General features: G+C 38.3%; 1 protein-coding gene across 2 annotated transcripts in view; it reads right to left on the reverse strand.

The window, feature by feature from the left end:
• Positions 1-22,888, reverse strand: part of PRIM2 (DNA primase subunit 2) — a 369,636-nt gene that overhangs the window by 292,374 nt on the left and 54,374 nt on the right. For both annotated transcript variants that reach the window (XM_080663471.1, XM_080663470.1), the window contains exons 6-7: positions 18,149-18,244; positions 15,805-15,942 (exon numbers count right to left, since the gene is read on the reverse strand). In XM_080663471.1, the coding sequence (XP_080519597.1) occupies positions 15,805-15,942; positions 18,149-18,244 (234 nt within the window). The remainder of the gene's footprint in view (positions 1-15,804; positions 15,943-18,148; positions 18,245-22,888) is intronic.

Consider the following 22,888-nt stretch of genomic DNA (forward strand, 5'->3'; position numbering starts at 1 on the left):
GAAAGTAAAAAAATTTACCAAAAAAAAGAGAAAGAAAAAGAAGAAACACCCAACTAGAAATATGGCTGAAGAGTTAATGGGGACGAAAAGAGAAAAGTAAATTTCCAAATAATATATTAGATTCATATTAGGGGAAGAGAATTTAGTTTTATTTTATAAAGAGAATGGGTGGTCTAAGTTCTGTTTATTCAAAGACACTACAATCCAAAGGATAAAACACACTATCTCGAAGAGATATCTATCTGCATTCCCATGTTCATTAGCCAAGATATGAAAACCACCTAAATGGCCATTGGCAAATGAATGGATGAAACACACACACACACACACACACACACACACACACGAAAATTAATTCAGGCTTTAATAAAAAGAGGTAAATCCTGTCATTTGCAACAACATGGACAAACCTTGAGGGTATTTGCTACGTGAAATAAGCTAGACACAGTAAGACAAATATTACATGATCTCACACGTGGAATCCTTAAAAAATAAAATTTTAAAAAGAGCCAAATTCATGGTAACAGAGTGGAATGGTGGTTACAAGAGATTGAGGGTTTGGAGAAAAGAGAAGACAAAAAGAAAGAAAGTAGAAGGGTGGTTGCCAAGAGCTGAGGAGGGAAGCATGTTGAGTTATTTTTTAATAGTACAGAGTTTCAGTGTTGCAAGATGAAGAGAGTACTGGAGATGGATGTTGGTGATGGTGGCATGACAATATGAATGTACTTAATACGACTACACTGTCCACTAAAAAATGGTTAAGACAATAAATTTTATGTTATGTGTATTTTACCACAATAATAAGATTGGGGAAAAATATGGATAAAAAAAGCTAAGACACAAGACAGTGAGTTGAAAGATCATGGAGTAGGTGAGTGATAATAAGATGAGTATATGAAATACAAAGACATGGAGTGGGTAGACTGTAGGTAGGATTAGAGAAAGCAGAAATGAGGATACAAAGAGTTAACGGAGATGGAAGGTTTGAACAGTAAGAATATCTACTGAAGTGTCTGCATCTAAGATTAAGTTGGTATAAAATAAATCATATTTTTTCACCAAAAAAAAAAAAAAAAAAAAAAAAACACCAACAAAGACACTACAAAGTTCCTGTCTAAAACAACAATGAATTAAGGGACCTCAGTCAGCAGAGCAACTTAACATGACAGAATCATGAAGAAAGGAACTTATTTTTAAAAGTGAGGATAGCCCAGCTGGTGTGGCTCAGTGGTTGACCATCAATCTATGAACCGGGAGGTCCTGGCTTGATTCCCAGTCAGGCCACATGCCTGGGTTGCAGGCTTGATCCCCAGCAGAGGGCTTGCAGGAGGCAGCTGATGAATGATTCTTATCATTGATGTTTCTATCTCTCCCTCTCCCTTCCTCTGATACCAATTTTTAAAACATTTTTAAAATAATAATAAAAGTAAGGATATACTTATTGGATAACTTATATAAAGCTACCTTTATCTACCTGCCAGGCACCCAGGCCCAACAAAGTGGATGACAATAATAACTTTGCATTTGTTCCAACATCTTCCATTGTCTGCAGACTTTTCCTTTACATGGGTGCGCAAACTCAGAGGGCTCTGAGTCATAACATAGGGGTGTTTTTCCACCTTCCCTTGATACCTTCTATAGCCATACTTGCTAACTTGGGACATGAGAACAGGAAGGATCAGAAACAATCCATCTCCAAGAGTACCCAGACAGTGACTACCCTCACTCCATCACTCAAGAGAGTAATCAATCTGAAGTTAGTGATCCAAGTGATAATGGTAACATCAATCTGATGGTCATTTCAAAAAACACCTGCTATAAAAAGAAAAAAAGTCTGGCTAGTAACTTATTATTAAGCCCCTAATACGTACAAGTCTCACATGAATTCAACACATTCTTGATTTTAGTTGTTCTCACTCACGCAGTTTATCTCAAAAATAAATTGCAAGCTCCTTTTCTCCCAAAGCCTCTTCTCTTCAGAACTTGTTAAAGATCACCAGCTCATTTAGCTGAAGATGTTCCATTAACTCATCAACAATACTGTCACCTCCTAGTACTACTGTCCACCATGGAAAACGGCTCATGCCACCAGGTACACACTGAGAAAGTCCTCTTCCAATCCATCTGCGTGTAAGTGCACTTCGTCTCACCTACATTCAGGAGAGCTCATCAATCTTGGTGCAAACACACAAGCTGGCTCCTCAATCACCTAATCCAGTGGTCGGCAAACCGCGGCTCGCGAGCCACATGCAGCTCTTTGGCCCCTTGAGTGTGGCTCTTCCACAAAATACCACGGCCTGGGCGAGTCTATTTTGAAGAAGTGGCGTTAGAAGAAGTTTAAGTTTAAAAAATTTGGCTCTCAAAAGAAATTTCAATCGTTGTACTGTTGATATTTGGCTTTGTTGACTAATGAGTTTGCCGACCACTGACCTAATCCCTTGCCTGCCTCTACCAAAAGTGGCTGAAGACATAAAATATTTGCTCTCTCAAAGGAGCTGATGAGACGTAAGTTCCGGCCAAAGAGAAATACACAGCATCTTGCTAGGAAAGAGGAATAAGGGATAACAATTCTGAGAAAACATTTGCTCCCCTGATGAAGAGGAGCAGAGGCAGCTGATCTGGCTAACGAAGGCATGGAAACTGAAGCTAAGCAGCTGGCACACTGCAATCCAGAGGCATAATCCAGAGGGAAGTATAAGAGGATTTAAGAGACATGCCCTGGCATTACCAAGCCACTGCAGTATGATGAGCAAACCCCTATCTCAAGTTGGGTCAGAAAAATAACCCCTACTTTAGTTAAATATCTTCAACTACTTATTTAAGATATTTTTAATTGATAAAATCCCCAATTCTACCATGGCAATAGAGTAAGGGATTGATTAACACATTTGTGCTCATCAACACTGATCCCCAAAAAAGGAAAAAGGAATCCTATTTATACCACTTCCCATAAAGAGGCAGATATCAGTAAAGACCACGGGCAGAGAAACCATGGATTCCATATACTGGACTAGAATTCTGGTTCAGCGACTAGTACTGTGATCTTAGATAAACTACTTAACCTTTCAAAGCCTCAGTTTCCTCATCTGCAAAAATCATGTTACTAACCACCTCATAATGTTACAGACAGGATTAAATTGGCAATGCATATATAAATTTCATAGTGGCTGGCTTATAGTAAGTGCTTCATAAAAGACTAGAAACCTACCCCATCACCACTACCACGATGGCCATCACCCAGGATGCCAATTCTTTAGTTAATATTGGTTAAGCTCAGAGCTTCTTGACTTAAGAATGATTCAGCACCATGTGAAACTGAAGGGGAAAATATACAGTTTCAAATTGAGAGAGTGAGTGTGAGTGTGTGTGTGTGTGTGTGTGTGAGAGAGAGAGAGAGAGAGAGAGAGAGAGAGAGAGAGAGAGAGTGTGTGTGTGTGTGTGTGTGTGTGTGTGTGTGTGTGTGTGTGTGTGTGTGTGTGTGTGTACACGCTGTCTCAGGCCTATCCCACAGTATGCAATTGATATATATTTGCTGAAGGAAAAATTTCTTCATCAAAGTGTTAAGAACTGCCGAAACCGGTTTGGCTCAGTGGATAGAGCGTCGGCCTGCAGACTGAAGGGTCCCGGGTTCGATTCCGGTCAAGGGCATGTACCTTGGTTGCGGGCACATCCCCAGTGGGGGGGTGTGCAGGAGGCAGCTGATCGATGTTTCTCTCTCATTGATGTTTCTAGCTCTCTATCCCTCTCCCTTCCTCTCTGAAAAATATCAATAAAATATATTTTTTTAAAAAAAGTGTTAAGAACTGAGAATGCTAGACCAAAGCATTGCAGCCATCAAGGTAAAAATGTAATTTCTATGACTTTCAGTATGTCATTTTTTTTTCAGCCATCTCAAGAAGAAGTAATGATTGCCTTCTTAGTATTTTCAATAAAACTCAAAAGTAGTCCAAAGGATTAATGAAAATGTACTTAACAAAGATTTAAGCTACTTGAGAGAAAAGACTATAAATGCAAATTGTTATTCTCTCTCTTTAGGATTATAGCTGCCCTGCCAAAATCCAAAGCTATGAAAGTTTGTTTTTTTTTTTCCCCTCAAAGATTTAACATTAGTTCACCTTCTCTCCATTATTTTAGCTTTAATAATCAATGTGATAACTGGAATTTTTGATGGCACGGTTGTAAAAGATAACGTCTGGTTACCAATCCTGCTTACTACTCTGTTTTCAAATTTATGAGAAAAAAAATCTGTCTTCTATATCTTCTTCCCATTTCAGTTCTCTATTTTCTAGACCATTACCCCATTCACACCTCAATTTACTAAACTCATTGACACTGTTCACCTAAATGTTTTGCAACTCAACAAATATAATTTGTACATGGACAAAATTATAGTTTCACCAAGGACAACCATAACTTTTTTAAAACCAGAGCATAAGTGCTTTCTATATTACTAAAGGCTCATAACTCTATGATAGGCTTCTGATTAAAAATGCAGGCATGAAAACACAAACTCGCCGACTGTCATGTTTTTAAATGTACCCTGAAAGAATAAAATTATAAAGAGTAAAAAGAATTTCATACAAACAGCAAGAGCCTCATAAAACATTTACTTCTAACCTTAGTGCCTTTTTTAAATATCAGGGGAAATCAAACCTGTTCATTTTGTTTTTCTCAAGTCTATGGTTCCTTGATTATTTCTAGTATCAACTATTATCTCTATCAACTCTGGGACAATGTTCACTTGTTATTTTTATTTTGGTTTGAACTTGCACATTGCTCTCCTAGAACATTTCAGAAACAAGTCTCTGACCACTCCAATTTCAGCACACACGCTGCCTACTTGAGTTCACAGGGTTCTCGCTGTGTCACTGGATAAACACATTAAAGCCTTACTTAACAGAGTTTTATTTCCGAGACTCAAGATATTGCAATGCATGTAAGTCAGAGGGTGGATCCTGCACCCCCTGACAAGTTCCTCAAGTATATATGCGCAATTAAATAGACAAGCAGTGAAACTGGAAGGTATAGAATTAGGAGCCGGTCTAGGAACAGTACTCACCTGACTGAATGGAGCAGGCAGGAGGAGAAAGAAATGTCAGGGCTTGTTATCAGCCAAGGGTGTGGACAGGGAAGAAACGCAGAGGGAACTTACAAATGAAGGAAAATCACAGTGGTCCCATTCCCCATCCCTCACCCCCACCCCAAAAAAGACAAGGTCAAGGGATTATTCAGATCAAAGACAGAGCCATGCAAAACCCAGATTAGAGCTGACATCTTTGAGGCTCTCTCTATGACCCCCACACTACGTCCATCACTCTCCTTTCTATGCTACCTTTGTACTCAGTGTACATTTTTCTTTCATTGACCGCACTGTGTAATGGCTATGGTCATCTCTCCCCGCTCACTGCCCCCTCAAACATTATGCGCAACCTGAAAACTTAATCATACAGTTGTGCCCCAATGTTTTTGTCTGGCACATGATAAGTACACAAAAACAGTTACTGGAATGAACTTGGATAAACATCTTTTTCCAAATGAAAATCAGTTATAAAGGAAAGCTATACATGATTATAATCAAGCAACTTCCTTTTAATATTCATTCTTTCTTTGGCACGTAATTACTAGGTGTCATAGGTAAAAGAGCAGACATGGGTGACTTAATATTGGATGTGGCCAATCCTATGAGACAAAGTTGGTTTAATTCATATAGTATTTTACTTTGGTTTAATTTCCTCTGTGTGTGTGTGTGTGTGTGTGTGTGTGTGTGTATGTGTTGTGTGTACTTGTGTGTCTTGTTCTCCTCTTTTTCTCATTAATGATGAATCAGAAACTTTAAGAAAACAAATTCAATGATGTATACATCATCATTACTTTTCAATGTCCGGTCACTTTTAAAAATTACACTCTCAACACTTAATCAATCCTATAACATTTTCCATAATCCTAGATCCCCCTGTGCAAATTTTTAAATTGGAAAACTAACAGATGATGCATCTTTCTTTGTAGTGACTGAATACATTTTTGCTCTATGAGAGTGGAACTGTCAAAGAATTGAATTTACAAGTACAAAAAAAAAACACAAAAAAAACCCCAAAACTTTTCAGTATTCAGGTGTTTCCTAGCAACTGAATCTCCTGATATTTTCTCATCACAAGTAAGGAATAGGAATCAAAATCTGTGTTTCAGTGCACTCTGGTGTCAATGAAAGCAGTGCAGCTCAATGAAAAAAATACTATAAATAATGTGTAAAAATACTAGGTATTATCTAGCCAATCTAAGCTGAGGATTTGAAACAGATAATTATAATGCTTAAATCTGATAAGTGATCTGAGTACTGGGTGTGTTTATACTGGAGTGTGGGTGAATCTTATTTTTTCTGTGAATGGGGAGAGGTGTGCAGGGGACACAAATGTAACCATAAAAATAGTAACTTAAGAATTCCTCTGGAGAGTTAGTTCAACCATGAAGAATGAAGCTGCTATTTTCAAAGTAGCCAGAGTTTAAACCTGGTTTATGCTGCATCATAGTTTTTTACATATCCCAGAGAAAAACTGTCAAAAGATTAATAATTTTAACTGCTGCAGCCAACTGTAATTCTTTGGAAGTATTTTGAGATGATAAACATTTGCAATTGAGATTTCAGGAATATTCTGCAGGTACAGCACCTCACACATTATCGGGTACCTCACTCCTTTATAAATAGTACAATGAAGTGCAATCCCATTTAACTTTAGTTTTCTCAACAAATATGGAGAATACAAACATGCTGCTCTCACAAGGTAATTCATCAGATTCTAAGCATCTACTCCTCACAAGGCACTGTGCTAGGCATGAGAGCTAATGAAGCTGAATATGGCACAATCCCTACCCTGGGGAACCCAACATTTAAAACATAATAAACTGATGAACAAAATAGATCCAGAGAGATAGAAACATGGAACAGACTGATGAATCTCAGAGGAAAAGGGCGGGGGGGGGGGGGGGGGGAGGGGGAGGGGGAGGGGGAGGGGGAGGTGTACAAGGAGGGGGTAGTGGAAAGAGATCAACCAAAGAACATATATGCATAACCCATGGACAGACAATGGTGTGGTGAAGGCCTGGGGCAGGGGCGGGCTAGAAGGGGTCAATGGGGGAAAAAAGAGTACATCTGTGATACTTTCAACAATAACGTTAAATTTTAAAAAATAAAATAAAACATGATGGAAACACCACTATAGGGAAAGTGAATCAGAGAAAGCAGTAGAGGATCAGTGATACGTGGGCCTGGGGAGAGGTAACCAACTTCTATAGTAAAAAGGGCCTTGAACTTAAGGAGTTATGCAGGGCCCAGGTCCTACACTCAGTAGCTGTTTGAATTTTGGTAAGCCATTCAACCTATCTGGGGCTACGCTTTCAAGGGCAAATGAAGGGGCCTACCTGGTAAGTGCTATTGCGAGCCCCTTATAAAATAAAGCTAATAAGCACTGTCGTACATAATAAAGCAAGCATATCCACTGAGTTTCTAGTTGCCAAAAAAGAGGGCAAGACAACACACAAATGATTAACACAGCTCTAACATCCTTTCCTGCTCTAAAATTCTCTATGTGCTCACATTTGCTGGCAACTAGAAAGCAAAGAACTTGAAATAAGTGAATCATTAAAATTCTTGCCACCAATAATTCCCATAAACACAGAATACAGAACCGCACTAAGCACTGCAGAAAGAAATAAAAGGAAAAATCAAAACTTCTTAAAGTATTATTCATATAAACTAGCCCCTTCAAATGAACACCTAAAAAATATATAGCACTACAGAATTTCATATACATTACTGATTTTTTTCAATGAATGAAACTCCTTTTATCAAAAACCTAGAATATTTCACTAAAACAAGAAAATCACTTTTATTCTATCCTATTCTGTGAATGGTGCCAAAAGCCCAATTTTATAAAATAAAATACATATGGAGAAAGATACTAAGACTCACTTATAATAACTTGTTCGTTTGTGGTATCCAACTCATTGCATCTGCCTGATCCCCACATCCAACGTTGAAATGAATGGTCCCCTCAGTTTGGTCCCCTTCTCTTTATATTCATTACTCCTTTGAAATTGCATCTACTAGTTAGGCTTCAAATTTCACAATCATGTAGGTGACTCCCCAATCTATCCCTTAATCTCTAAGCACTCTTCTAAGTTTCAACCCAAATTTACCAGGATGTCCTACTAAACTAATAAACTCCAAGACCCAATACCAAAATCATTTCCTCTCCCAAACAGCTTGGTCTCACATCCCTGTTGCTAAAACACATCTCCAATAGTCCATGCTTTCTGGCACCTAACCAGTTAGCTCTACTGCTCTCTGCAAACTGTTCATCTCATTTGGCTTGTTGAAGCCAAATAATTTAAAGTCATTATCAACTCTCACTAATTTCCCTAGCTCAGGTGATACAACTCTCAGGACACACCCATTTTCTACCTGGTCACTGAGTCCTAAGCTCTCCCTATTAGACAAGGGGGTTCTTGAGGGTCAGAGTCCTGTGTCATAAACTTTCCATTTCCCATAGACACTGTGCATTAAACCTGATTTTTTTTTTAATTTGTTGAATGGACAACAAACTGTAAACTGCACATTATAAAGGGCTTAACCAATGACTCACAAACAGAGCAATGACCAAGTTCAGCTTAGTATCCTTAGTCAACAAGCATGTCTCCAAGTAGAAACAGCATGTTTATTTCCCACCCCCCAAAAAATAAATGATTTCTTTCTGATAGGTTCATGCTTTCAACTGCAATGTTTTGTTCCCTACAGATTGGTACAATGGGAAAATAAATAAGGTGAAAAATCTAAAATAAAAATTTAAATGTTTAAAATTAAAAATAAGCCAAAACATAATAAACAAGGTAGAGTCTGGTAGCAAAAGTGGGGGTGCAGGTGTAGTAGCCACAACTTGCACATTGATGGATTGGCTGCAGCACTAACTAGTTCATTGCAACCACTTAAAAATAGCATTAAATAATCAGTAAGCAATATTAGAAAAGGCTATTAGTCAAACTAAAACCCAAGGAAATCAACCAGTTAGACACAAACAAGACAAATAAAATTCCTATATGATTCCACAGTAAGTAACCATTCAAGAAAAATAATTATATTTAACCACAGATTAAGGAATTAAACTGAACACTGCTTTTAAAAAGAGGATAAAAGAATTAAAAGGGTTCCAAGCTCTTTATAAATAAAAATTACTTTATCAAGTGCCTACAAAGAACATTTTTCCACAGCAACAAACACTTGGTGAGCCATAGACTCAACGAAGATTCCAAAAATGTAAAAAAGGAAATCCTTTTTTTAAAAAAAAAGAAAATCCTTATTTTTCTCTGTGACTCCAAGAGCTGCTTACTTGCCTGCAAATTATTTCCTTGGGAACGTCTCAAAGTACTTCCTTCTACGTCTAAATTAAAATGTATAGATATATTTTCTGAAAGACTGGTTTTTTTAACGTTTCACTAGAGCCTTTTAAGAATGAGTCTCACAGAAAATGAAATCAGTCACACTACATGAGAAAAAGAGAATCTGCTTTAAAGAAATTCAGCTACATTTTCAGAAGCTGTCCGTTTTTTTTGTTTGTTTTTGTTTTTGTTTTTAAAGAAAGCGGTTCCACTGCTGAATGACAGCAGACGCATGGGAAAGCTCCAGCTCAGCTGTGGGCCCTCCTCTTCTCCACTGATACCCACACCCTTCCTGTGCCACCTCAGTCTCAGGGCTTCACATTCTCCTGCCCCAAATCCAAACTTCTAAACCTGGCTTCGTACTTGGTATCTCTATTTGGATGACTAATAAGCACCTCCCACTTATCATGGTCAAGACAGAACTCTTGACTTCATTTTATGTACCTCTTTCTCTCAGTCTTCAGCATCTTAATAAAAGGCATCCCCCTCTAATCAGTTAATCAGGCCAAAATCTAGGGGGTGTGATATAGTGTTCTGAATACAGACTCAAAAGCCAGGCTGCACGGATTCAAATCCTGTCTGCTGCTCAGGATATCCTGTGCCAAGATATTACAAGCCTCGGAGGGTAATAATGGTACCCACCAGATGGGGTTACTAAATGTGTTGATGCATGGAAAACATTTAGATCAGCGCCTGGCAAACTTTAAAAGATTCCTCTTTTTCTCTCACACCCAGTCTGTCATGTCAACAATACTTCAAAAACAAAGCTGATATCAACTGACTTCTCTCACTTGTTACCTTCAAAACCAACCTATTTCAAGCCACCATCTAGATTAATGTGATAAACTTCCAAACTAATCTTGCCTCCATCCTTTCTATACCCTCCACAGTGGTTTTCAAGTAGCAGCCGCAGTAATCTATTTAAAATATAAACCAGATCTTATCACTCCCTTATTGATTTTCGACTACACTGAGCTAAAAACCAAACGCTTTAGCCTGGTTTATTCAAAGTCCTCCATCCAGCCCTGTAGTCTCACCTGGTTCCACTCTGATAGCTCACTACCCTTCAGCTGCACTGGCCTTTTTAACTCTGCAAAAATACCAATACTCCCTCCTCAGGGCCTTTGTGTGTTTTTTGTGTTTGCTTGTTTAATATTTATAGTTGAAAGTATTACACATATCTCCTTTTTTTCCTCGGGGCCTTTGAATTGGTGACTTTCCCTGCCTGGAATGCACTTGCCTCTGTCGGCATTGAGCTGGCTCCTTCATACCACATATTCAATATTGTTATTGTTTATTACTTTAGTAATTGTCTATTTCCCACTAGAATATAAACTTTATAAAAAAGAAAATTTTCCTTTATCTTGTTAAATACTGTGTCCCTAGTACCCAAAACAATACGTGGGTGAACAAATAAAAAGTTATTGAAAAAATAAACCATTAACTGAAAGAACTGGCCAAAGCTTCTAAAATTGTTTGTGAAGCAAAGAAATATGTCTTTCCCTCATTTTTTTCCATAACTGGTTATCAATTTATTGCATCTCAGCTCCAAATTCACCCTTTTTGCCTGCTCTGTAACTGGACACTAGTAAAATTTACCTTCCAATATTATCTCAGAGTAAGTTCCCTGATAATACAAAGGAACAGTTACCATCAAAAGAGCCTAGGAATTACAATTAGAAGACCTGATATTCAGAAATGGCTCCAGCAATAACCTTGGATAAATAGCCTCTAGGAACTGCATTTTCCTAATCTATATAATGCAGATTGTAATCTCTGTCTATCTCAGAGACTCATGGTGAGGGTCAAATGCATAAACAGTAAACCATGGACAAATAGAAATTATTATTATTCAGCACCTACCAATTCAACAAAATGTTACTGAGCACTGCCCCTATGGGGTAGATGGAAAATTTTAATTAAGACAGAGCCCTTACTCTCAAAAAGCTTATATTTTAGTTGAGGAGAGAAACACATAACTGGAATCATGTCATCATAGTTGGTAGTGAGCTGAGTACTGTGGGAGCACAAAGAAGACACACTTAATACAACCTGGAGGCCTGGAGAGGGCTTCCTGGAGGAAGACTGGCCACAGCTGAGTCTCCACAGATCAGCACGGTGAGAAAGGGTTTCTTATCCAATGAGAAGCTTATGTCCATCTTTTACGAGTCCTAGAGCATGTTCAAAAGCCAGACTAGTTCCGTTATCATAAAAATCCCATTAAGAACAAGCTTTCAGATATCACCTGGGATAAAACTCTTCTATCACCTTAGACTTCCCCCAGCCCCATTTATTTCACCCTCAGCCACTAACTAAAGTACCTCTTTTTTATCTTTAGGGCAATTTTTCTCATCCTACAAGGATATTTCCATTCATAAGGCTGATATTTTTCAATTATCTATCCCAAGGTCAAAATTTTCCTCCTGGGAAAGGACAGTAATAAAGAGACCATAGCAATAGGTTTAGGTTTTTCCTTCGCCATAGCCCTAAAAGAAATCCCCTCCCTTCCTTCTGCTTCCTCCCACAGCTATCAGGTCAGGTTCCCAGGCAATACATGCCATCCACTCTCCTGCATGAAAAGGCAAAGGGGCCCTGTCTGATTTGGCTCTGTGGTTAGAGTGTCAGACCCACAGACCGCGGATTCAATTCCCGGTCAAGGGTACGTACCTAAGTTGCAGGCTCAATCCCTGGCCCCTGGAAGGCAACCTATCGATGATGTCTCACATCAATGTTTCTCTCTCTCTCTCTCTCTCTCTCTCTCTCTCTCTCTCTCTCTCTCTCTCTCTCTCTCTCTCTCTCTCTCTCTCTCTCCCTCCCTCCCTCCCTCCCTCCCTCCCTCCCTCCCCTCTCCCCTCCACTCCACTCTTGCTAAAATCAATGGAAAAAATATCCTCGGGTGAAGATAAAAAATAAATAAAAGGCAAACGGTTCTTTGGACAATCTTTCAACCCGACGTGGCCCTGACCCTGCCGGGAGAAAGTCAAGCAGCAATCGCTGTCCCTTTTCTATCAAATCCAAAGACACTGAGGCCAGAGGTCTCCACAAGCCCTGGCAATCAGGACCAACCTAGTAAGTCTGAATCCACTAAAGCAGAAGGTGGACCACCCTACACCCTACAGTTCCAATCCTGGGCATAGAACTAACAGAAATGTGTTTGCCAAAGAGGTCCTAGAATATTCAGAGCAGCAGTATTAGTAATAACCACAAGAAAGAAAACAAAACCCAAATGCAGGTCAATAACAGAATAGGTAAATACACTGTTAAATAAAGTCTATCAGAACTGGAATGAATCAAAATCATGTGCACCTGATAGGATACAATGAAAAGAATATACCCTCACCTCTAGGATATTCCTGCTCAAGATGTATAACTTGCATCTGAACATGCAAAAATATCAGACCAGATTGAGAGCTATTCTATAAAGTAACTTGGCCTAGAACCTACAAAAGTAACAAAATCATGAAAGTCTAGGGAAACCTAAGAACCTATTTCAGACTAAAGGAGACTAAAAAGACAATAACTAAATAGCACACTTGATTTAGGACAAATATAGGACACGACTGAGACAACTGGTGACAAGTGAAAGGGGCCTGAGGACTAGATGGTAGCCATGATCTGATGTTACTTTTCCTTATTTTGACAGTTGAATTGTGGTTATGGGGAGGACATCTGTGTTTCCAGGTATTACACGCTAAAGTATTGGGAGTGATGAGACGTAAGGTTGGGAACTTATTCTCAAATGATTTAGGGAAAACATTATTGTTATTTTACTTGCAACTTTTCTGTAAGTTTGTGATTACTTCAAAATTCTAAAAAAAAATTTTTAATTTCTTATAGTATGTTGGAAGGGGGAAAGAATGAGAGAGGGAGGTACAAAGCTTAAGTGTAATTTGCTGAAAAAAAAATTTATTCCTAACTTAGGAACTCATAGAGTTCTGTCTTTAATCTCAATATATTTATATTCCCCATCTTTTGCCCATAAGAAGGGGGGAGGGGAGATTGCAAAAATCTTACACATGGCCCAGCTGATGTGACTGAGTGGTTGAGGGTCAACCTATGAACCTGGAGGTCCACTCCCAGTGAGGGCACAAGCCCGGGTTGCAGGCTCGATCCCCAGAAGGGGGCGTGCAGAAGGCAGCCGATCAACGATTCTCTCTCATCATTGATGTTTCTATCTCTCTCTCCCTCTCCCTTCATCTCTGAAATAAATAAAAACGTTATTTTTTTTAAATCTGCCACATAGCCTTCTTTGTACATAAGACTGTTAGGAAACTAAGTTGACTAGCAAATATGCATGTGCCCATTTTTATTAGCAAGGAAAGCTTTTTTCAGATGCCCCCAAACAACTTCTGATCTGTGCATGTGATACAGCCAGAGTTACGCTGTATCGCATGCACAGATCAACAATTTGTAAAGGAGGTAGAAACCACCATTATCAGCCCAAGGTTGATACCAACACTCCAGAAGCTTTCTGAAATACATGGTGATATCTTTGGTTGTTATGGGGACTTTGACCACTATTGGCATTTAGTGGATGAGAGCTAAGGATACCCACTGTCCTGAAAAGTATATGGCTGTTCCACATAAAGAAGTGCTATCCAACATGTCAACAGGCAAAGTGGGTGAACAAAACCAATAATAAAACGAGAACAACCACCAGTAGGCAAATATGTCTGCTACAGAGACTGACAGTATAAAAGATACCATCTTTATCTGTAAACAGATTATGGTCCAGGATAAGTTACAAGACAAGTAAAGAAAATATTGAAAAACATCAACACTACTAAAGATTAAAAACAGTAACAACAACACATTGGATTAGGGAAAGAGGAAGAATATTAACAGTTATGAAACACCCATAATGCTATGTATTTAAATAAAGTGCCTTCTTTCATAAAAGCAGAGTTAACATTTTAGTCTTCCCAAATGCTGATATAGCTGAATTATACATGTTAGTTAACCTAGGAGAGCCAGTAATAAAAATTATTTACACCAGAAAATACTACAATTTTTGTGTGTATTTTTAAGATGTTATACTTAAGTATAACAGTTTCAACAAATCTCTGAAAGAGCATTGATCATGTTATATACTCAACACAGCTAGCACCAATCTCACCCAGCAGTAGGCTCTTTATTGCAGCACTATCATATCACCGTTTTTACTATTTAATATAAAGACTTTCTTCTACATTGCCCTCTACTGACGCAAAATACTAATTTAGAACAAAAATCTAAGGGTTACATCCACCAAAGGCCACTCTAATGTGAAGGGCCTTATATAAAATCCATCTCCAAGCAAAGAGACAGGACCTTGAAAAACCCACTTTAAAAATTTACCAGCTCTCCATTAGTATTACCAAGAGAAAGAAAAAATAAGAAAACTAACTATGGGTAGAAACGAATGAAAACCTAACAGTTCTAGAATTATCAGTACAACATCATAAGCAATTTGAATATCATTATAAAAATTAATTTATTTCTTAAGAAGTAAAGAACAAAATGACCAAGGCTATACAGTCAAACCTCAGTTCTCAAACATCTCCCATCTCAAACAATTCGGTTCTCAAGCAAGTTGTTCACAGAGAAAAATGTCTGAGTTGTCGAACAAACCTTCAGTTCTTGACCAACAACCCTTTCATGCTGACACCTCAACATGACAAAAAAAACATCTCTCAGACCACAAACAAAGGACAGAATGCTGAATATGAGTCAGTTTACCACTGAACCTCCTGTTGTTAACATATCAGGAAATTGTGCTCTGAATATTTTTGTGTTTTGGGGTTTCTTTTGCTTTTGTTGCTAGCCAAATGGACGATTAGCACAATTTCAAAACATAAAGAGACCATCAAAAGTGCTGCTGTTGCTAAGGGTGTGAAAGTATTCACAAAACAACAATCACAAGCAATTGAAGAGGTAGAAAATTTGTTGTTGATTTGGATAAATGAAAAGTAATCAGTCGGATAGAAGCAATATGGGAAAAAGTGAAGATGCTGAATGCTGACCTCCAGAAAGACAGCCCTGGAAATGAGTGCTAAAAGAGATTCCTTTAAAGCTAGTAGGGGGTGGTTCAATAAATGTAAGAAAAGAAGTGTTTATTTACAGATTAAACAGTACATTAGACATGTACTTTATATAAGAAAGGTTTAAACAGGGAATCATTTGGGTCTGGAATGAATTAATTCAATTCAATTGAATTCATTTAATTTTCATTATTTTAATGGGGGGAAAATGATTCCGATTTTTAATAAGTCACTTCCTGAATAGCCCTCCATAAGGAATTAAGTTCGAGACCTGAGGTTCTATTTTATAAATTAAAAGGTGAATATGTGGAAATAAAGTGAATAAGGAAATATAGTAAAAAAGAAAAATACTTACTGCCAAAGCCTTGGACAGCTTGGTTCTAAATTCATTCAGAATGATTGCCACAATGTCCTTAGGTGGTACATAAGCAAAGCCATCTTGCAAATAGACTTTCCTTCCTCTGAACAAATCCAGAGCGTCAGCAAAAGGGATCTGAATTCAAAGTGAAACAGGGAGAATAAGCAGCACCTGTCATTTTGAAATCCTCCTGTCTTCATATGTACCAAGTCTAAATAAAATTCTTCCTATGACAAATTCATCAATCCCCACAGATCACAAGAAAAGAAAGATCAATTTACACTCCTTAAAAGTAAACAATTAGCACAAGAAAGAAGTGGCAATCCAAAAATGTGTATTTCAGAGTAGATGTCTTGAAAAATACTGTCAAGTTAAAATGCTTTCTTTTTACTTAACTAATGAATTTATAAATTATAGTCCCCAGGAGTTCAAACTACCAACTCAAGCCCTCAAAGCACATTGTATTCCTCTCATATGATATACTCCACATTTTATTCTGCATCAAGTAGAATCCTAATGAGTATACAGTATGTTCAGTGCTGAAAATTACTAACAAATGAAGCAATACAAATTTCTTCATCTATGTTTCCTTCTTTCTCTAGAGAAATATATTGCAAATGCTAATCTCAACAATAAGAAATAAAAATAATAATAAGCATTCAGTTTTGCTATTAAAATAAGTAGTTGCCAATAAATGTTTTTTAAAAACCAATACTACTATACATTTATAAAGTCTTATGGAATATACTAAAAGTTTAAGATATCAGAAATATGTTAGTGAACTGTGTATCTCTTTTCAAAAATGAGAGAAAAAATTAGGTTAAAAAAATGATCCCCAAATTGTCTATTTGCCCAAGTTTTAGATAAGAGTTAAATCTATATGCCCATCATTCTTAAATATACTCAACGACATTACATAATAAATAGAACAATGCTTTTTTTAATAAATAGTTTTTACTACGACACAGTCCTTGTCCTGAAGTAGGTCATCACTTAGTTGAGAAAATAAGTTAGACACAGATGGAAAGTCAAACAGCTCTCTGGGGCAGTACATGCACACTGCATCTAACAGGTAACTCACACAGGACACATCAGAGGAGGAGGTAAGAGGCTTTATTACAATAATTCAGGCAAGGAAAGGAGACAGAAGTTTGGAAACGTGTTTTAATCCAAGCTCTATTACTCACTAGACTTATGATTTTGGAACATTTAATTACTGCTTCTAAACCTCAGTGGTAAAGGTTTATAGGTAGAAATTTGAAAGTATACTGAATTTAAATTTTTAAACAAATTTGGCTTCATGAATGACAATACTGATTTAGTAATTATATTAGAAATTATTTGAAATATCAGGGTATACAAATTTTATAAAAATATAGAATCTTTAAAACCAGGACAGGGCAGGAAGGGGTCATCTAAATGACCCTTAGGGGTTCCTTAGCTCTCATATTCCATGATTCTAGCTTATCAGGTTAGTCACAATGGAAATAAAAATGCTTAGGCAGAAGCTGAAGATTACATGAAGGCAGAGTAATAGGAAATGTGGGATGTGGGAGGGATAAATGTTGATTCCCAAACTCTACATTTGGAAGGCTGACTGAATGATGGCCTAACTGGTATGAACAGGGAAGTCAGAATGGGGAACTAATGTGGAAGCAGGATTTTAAGCCACTGGAACTCACCAATAATGTTGAGTACATTCTTTTCAAAGGAACCTGGGGGGTTGCAACTACCAAATTTTAAAATGAATTTCAGCTCTCCCCTCTAGAACTATTTAGTCCAAAAACCATTTAATGGATTCAAGCAAAGCAGGTATCTGTGCTAAGGGACAGAGAGCAGCAGAGGTAGCCCAAGCAAAATGCTGGAACCTGGGTGGGTGGGTTAAAGAAGGTCTTTCCACAGGAGAGCAAGTGTGAGTGCCCAAAGGGTATGAGACCATGTTCACATAGGGAGATGGTCCAAGAAGGTGTCAGAGCCCCTCAATGGCAAAGAAGCCTTCCATGCAGAGCAGGGATCCAGAGCGAGGGGTGATGGGAGTGTCCTTGCAGGGGGCAGTCCAGCATGCAGCATAAAAGCCTAAGCATTGTGAGGAGAGAATTCCTTTTAGAGAATGCAGGCAATGCAGGATCAGAGCCCAGGCAGGGTTAGGAGAGTGTCTGTGTAGGAGGACATCCCGACACAGAATGCTGGCACACTCTTAGTGGGGTGAAGAAGAAATACACACAGGAGCGGGAGAGGCCGTGGTGACAACAGGCTATACAAATGGGTTAATTAAACATGTATAGAAAGCTCAATGTGATGTATTTAACAAAACCTAGAAAGTAGTTTAAAGTTTACATACCTTATAAACTGATTCCAACTCCAAGACAGTCTCATTTGAACTGAATGATGAAGCAATAATATCCTTTTCTGGAAAAGTCTTCTCGTCCTTACTTATCTAAAAGAAAACATATTTCATATTGTTTAAGGAAGTAAAAGTCTTCACTCAGTTTCAATACAATACTTTCCTTCACTAGAACAGTGAATATTCTATTTTTTATAGAAATTTGTAAACCCTGATATTTCAAATCATTCCTAATATAATCACTAAATCAGTATTAGCATTAATGAAGCCAAATACTTTTAAAATTTTAAATTCAATACACTTTCAAATTTCTACTCTGCCAATTTCTGACAACATATTCCAAAAGAACAACAGCAAAAAAATAGAAAGTATTATAATATAAAAGCAAAGGAATTATAATAAAAACTCGGTTTAATACAGACTTAAAATGAGCATTATCTGAATTCAAGAGTTATGTTTTTTATTAAAATACTTATTTGTAGTTATGAGCGATTTAACTATTTCTCAATTTTCTAGACACATAAAACAACTCCAAACTTAAAGTACTAGTTTTGCTAGACACAATTATAAATCTATTATCTCAGACTAATTATAAAAAGAAAAGACTGATGTATCTAACTAGATAAAAATTATAAATTCCTATACAGAAAAATAAAAGATCTATAAATTAAGATGAAATATAAATCACAAACTGAGGAAAATATTTATATCATTTGACATCTGAGTAACTCTCAATAAAACCTTTGGAAGTAGGAAGAAAGTACTAGTAATCCAAAAGTATAATATAGCTACCATTCATGTAGGTGAAAATAATAAAAGTAAATTCAAACAATAATGTCGTATTGTTTTCTACCTATTAAAATGGCCCAAATTAGGAAAACTTAGGATACACAGTGTTAGGACAACCTTTCCAAAGAGCAAAACATTTCAAAAAGCATTAAAACATGCAGACCCTAACAGTTTTACTTCCAGGAACAATTTTTCTTCATCACATATTATTTGTAATAAGAAGAAGAAAATCTAAATGTCCAACAAAAGGTATTTGGTTAAATAAATTGCAGTAGACTTTAATGGTTCAGTAAAGCAGGCTATATTACTCAGATCAACCTCTCACAAAAATCAAAGACACTGATAAAATTTTTTAAAGTATCTTCTTTACAGTACAGAAGACTAATATACAAAGTCATGCCCACAAGAAGTAGGGTATCTAGTTTAATTTCATTGAGATCCTCCTGATCAAATGCCATGGGTCATTCGAAATAACCCAAGCCTTGGACTGGTTTTAAGGTGGACCCTGATTCAAATGCCCAGCCACCTGGCAGAAGCAAACTCAAATCATACTTCAAAGAATTCCTACAAAAACATTTTAAAATGCAATTGCATGAGAAGAGATCCAAGATGGCGGCGTAGGTAAACACCTAAACTGCTGCCTCGCACAACAATTTCAAAACTACAACTAAAAGACAAAACGTCTATCACCCAGAACCACGGGAAAGCTGGCTGAGTGGAAGTTCTACAACTAGAAGGAAAGAGCAAACAGCATTGAGGGGTGCACAAGCCCTGAAAAGCTGAGGTACGGAGACGCGCGAATCGGGCTGGCAACGGGTGACTGGGAGCGCTGCTGTTTTCAACCCGAAAGGAGATAAGCTCCCGATTACTCTGAACTCCAGTTTCTGGGGAGACGCGGGGGACCCAAACTCCTATGGGGGGAAGCTGGACTGTCTGCCGTGGGGTCGGAAAGTGAGGGTGGCTTGCTTGCAGAGCTCCTTGCAGGAACAATTGTTTATTGTGCTGGGGCGCGAGGCCCGGGGACAGGGTCGGAGACTCAGAGCCGGCTTACTGGCAGCTATCGCTGTTTGCCACGCCCTAGCCTAGTCACGCCCTGAGACCCCGCCCTGCACAATCTATGAACCCACCCAAGCTCCAAGCAGCAGCTTTAGCATATGAATGGCCTGCCCTATCGCAGCTTAACCTAGCAAACTTGCAGCCCGGGTCAGACAGCTCCAAAACCTCCAAACCCCAAGCAAAGAAGAGAAAACTGTAGTTCTTGCTGTAGCTCCTGCTGGGTGGCCTCAGACAGTAGCTGACCTGCACCCCATTGGAGATCCAGAAGCCAGTGTACCTAGTGGTCAGTGTAAGACACCAGATTTCAACTCCTCACATCCATAAGTGACACATTCAAGAGGCAGACTCAGTGAGCACCAAAGCCCCACTGAAACAAGTCCTGCACCATAAGCGTGTCTCCAGTGCAGCAGTTCTTCCATTATAGACACAGCGGGTCCTCACAGCCAATTGGCCTGGAGGTCAATTCCTCCCAGTGTACCAACAGCAATCAAGGCTTAACTACACCAAGACTTTGCACTCAGCCCACAAAGAAGTGTACCAAAGGCATCCACCTCAGGTGATTGGGGAGGCTGAGCTACTAGCCCCTATAGGTCACCTACCACACAAAGCCACTCCATCAACACAAGGAAGCAGCAAAATGCGGAGAAAAAGAAACATGTCACGAATGAGAGAAATGGAGAAAAGCAAACTAATGGACGACATAGAGTTCAGAACCACATTTATAAGGTTACTCAAGAATCTTCTAAAAACCGCCGAGAAACTTGTTGAGACCTCCGAGGAGCTTAGTGAGACCTTCAAGGACCTTAATGAGAATGCCAAAAAAATGGAAAAGGACCAGTCAGAAATTAAGCATACACTGTCTGAAATAAAGAATATACAGAAACTCAACTGTAGATCAACGTACCCCAAGAATCAAACCAAAGATCTGAAATATGAGGAAACAAAAAACACCCAACCAGAAAAACAAAAAGAAAAAAATCCAAAAATATGATGATAGTGTAAGGAGCCTCTGGGACAACTTTAAGCGTACCAACATCCGAATTTTTGGGGTGCCAGAAGAAGAGAAAGAGCAAAATATTGAAAACCTATTAGAAGAAATAATGACAGAAAACTTTCCCTACCTGGTGAAAGAAATAGACTTACAAGTTCAGGAAGCACACAGAACCCCATACAAGAGGAATCCAAAGAGGACCACACCAAGACACATCATAATTAAAATGCCAAGGGCAAAAGACAAAGAGAGAATCTTGAAAGCAGCAAGAGAAAAACGGTTAGTTACCTACAAGGGAGTACCCATACGACTGTCAGCTGATTTCTCGGCAGAAACTATGCAGGCCAGAAGGGAGTGGCAAGAAATATTCAAAGTGATGAACAGCAAGAACCTACAACCAAGATTACTCTACCCAGCAAAGCTATCATTCAGATTTGAAGGTCAGATAAAGAGCTTCACAGACAAGAAAAAGCTAAAGGAGTTCATCACCACCAAACCAGGATTACATGAAATGCTGAAGGATGTTCTTTAAGAAGAGGAAGAAGAAGAAAAAGGTAAAGATAAAAATTATGAACAACAAAATGACATCAAATACATACCTACCAACAAGTGAATCTAAAAATCAAGTGAATAAAAAATCTGAAGAACAGAATGGACTGGTGAATATAATAGAATCAGGGACATAGAAAGAGAGTGGACTGACAATTCTCAGGGGGGAGGGGGTGTGAGGGGTGCGGGAAGAGACTGGACAAAAAGCTTACACCTATGGATGAAGACAGTGGCGGGGGGTAAGGGCATGGGGTGGGGTGGGGAATCAGGTGGAGGGGAGCTATGGGGGAAAAAAAGAGGAACACCTGTAATAATCTGAACAATAAAGATTTATTTTTTAAAAAAATAAATAAATAAAATAAAATGCAATTGCATTTTCTATAACAAGGCACACCATGAAACATCACTTAATGAGAAAAAATAATAATAATAATAATAGACTCCGAGCATGGAGGTATATAAAGAAATAAAAAACAAGGGTGATGACAGCTGATGAATGGGAAACTATAAGTTATTTGAGGAAGGAAGGAAGAAAGGAAGGGAGGGAGGAAGGGAGGAACGAAGGGAGGGAGGGAAAGAAAACAAAGAACTTCTAGAAACCCACAAAAAAAACCCTCAGGAACAGGAAATAAAAACTCAATGAAATCATAAAGAAACACCAAGTTTCAGTTCATGTGGAGTAGGTAATTTAGACCACCCCATCTGCATTATAGGTAAGTTACCTAGGAATTGCCAGGCCAACCGTCAAAGCCAGTCATTTAAAGTCCACTTTTACAGTTACTGATGCTGGGAAAGCAGCTTCAACAACACTCTGCCAACAGTGGATAAACTATCCCCTACTCTCTAGGACTCAGAAGGATGTAGGAGGGGGTACACCATAAGATTATTAGTCTACAGATTATGGATCTACATCCAGTTTCCAATTATTGAGTGGGCCAGGGACCTCAGATTATGGATTTAATTAAAATTATCCTGGACTATCAATGCCCCCAGACCCATGAAAGAAACAAATGAAACCTCTTTGAAGAAAGATATAATCCTCCTAGGCTTCAATGTAGCCCTCCAAATAACATCGCCAGTACACGGTCAAAGATGAAGCACTCAGGGAACAAGACTCATGAATGAGAACCAGATAGGGAAGACCAAAAAGTAAGTATAAGGACTGGAAAAGAAACAAAACCGTCAGCATTCACAGATTATATTATTAATATCTTTAGAAAAGCCGGAAGAATCGACAGATAAATTCTTATACCTCTGGACCCTAAATAATCTAGGTTTCTGGATATAAAATCACATATAGAAAACCAATCAGCCGAAACCGGTTTGGCTCAGTGGATAGAGCGTCGGCCTGC

Source organism: Plecotus auritus, assembly GCF_963455305.1.
Source record: "Plecotus auritus genome assembly, chromosome: 4".
Lineage (NCBI taxonomy): Eukaryota > Metazoa > Chordata > Mammalia > Chiroptera > Vespertilionidae > Plecotus > Plecotus auritus.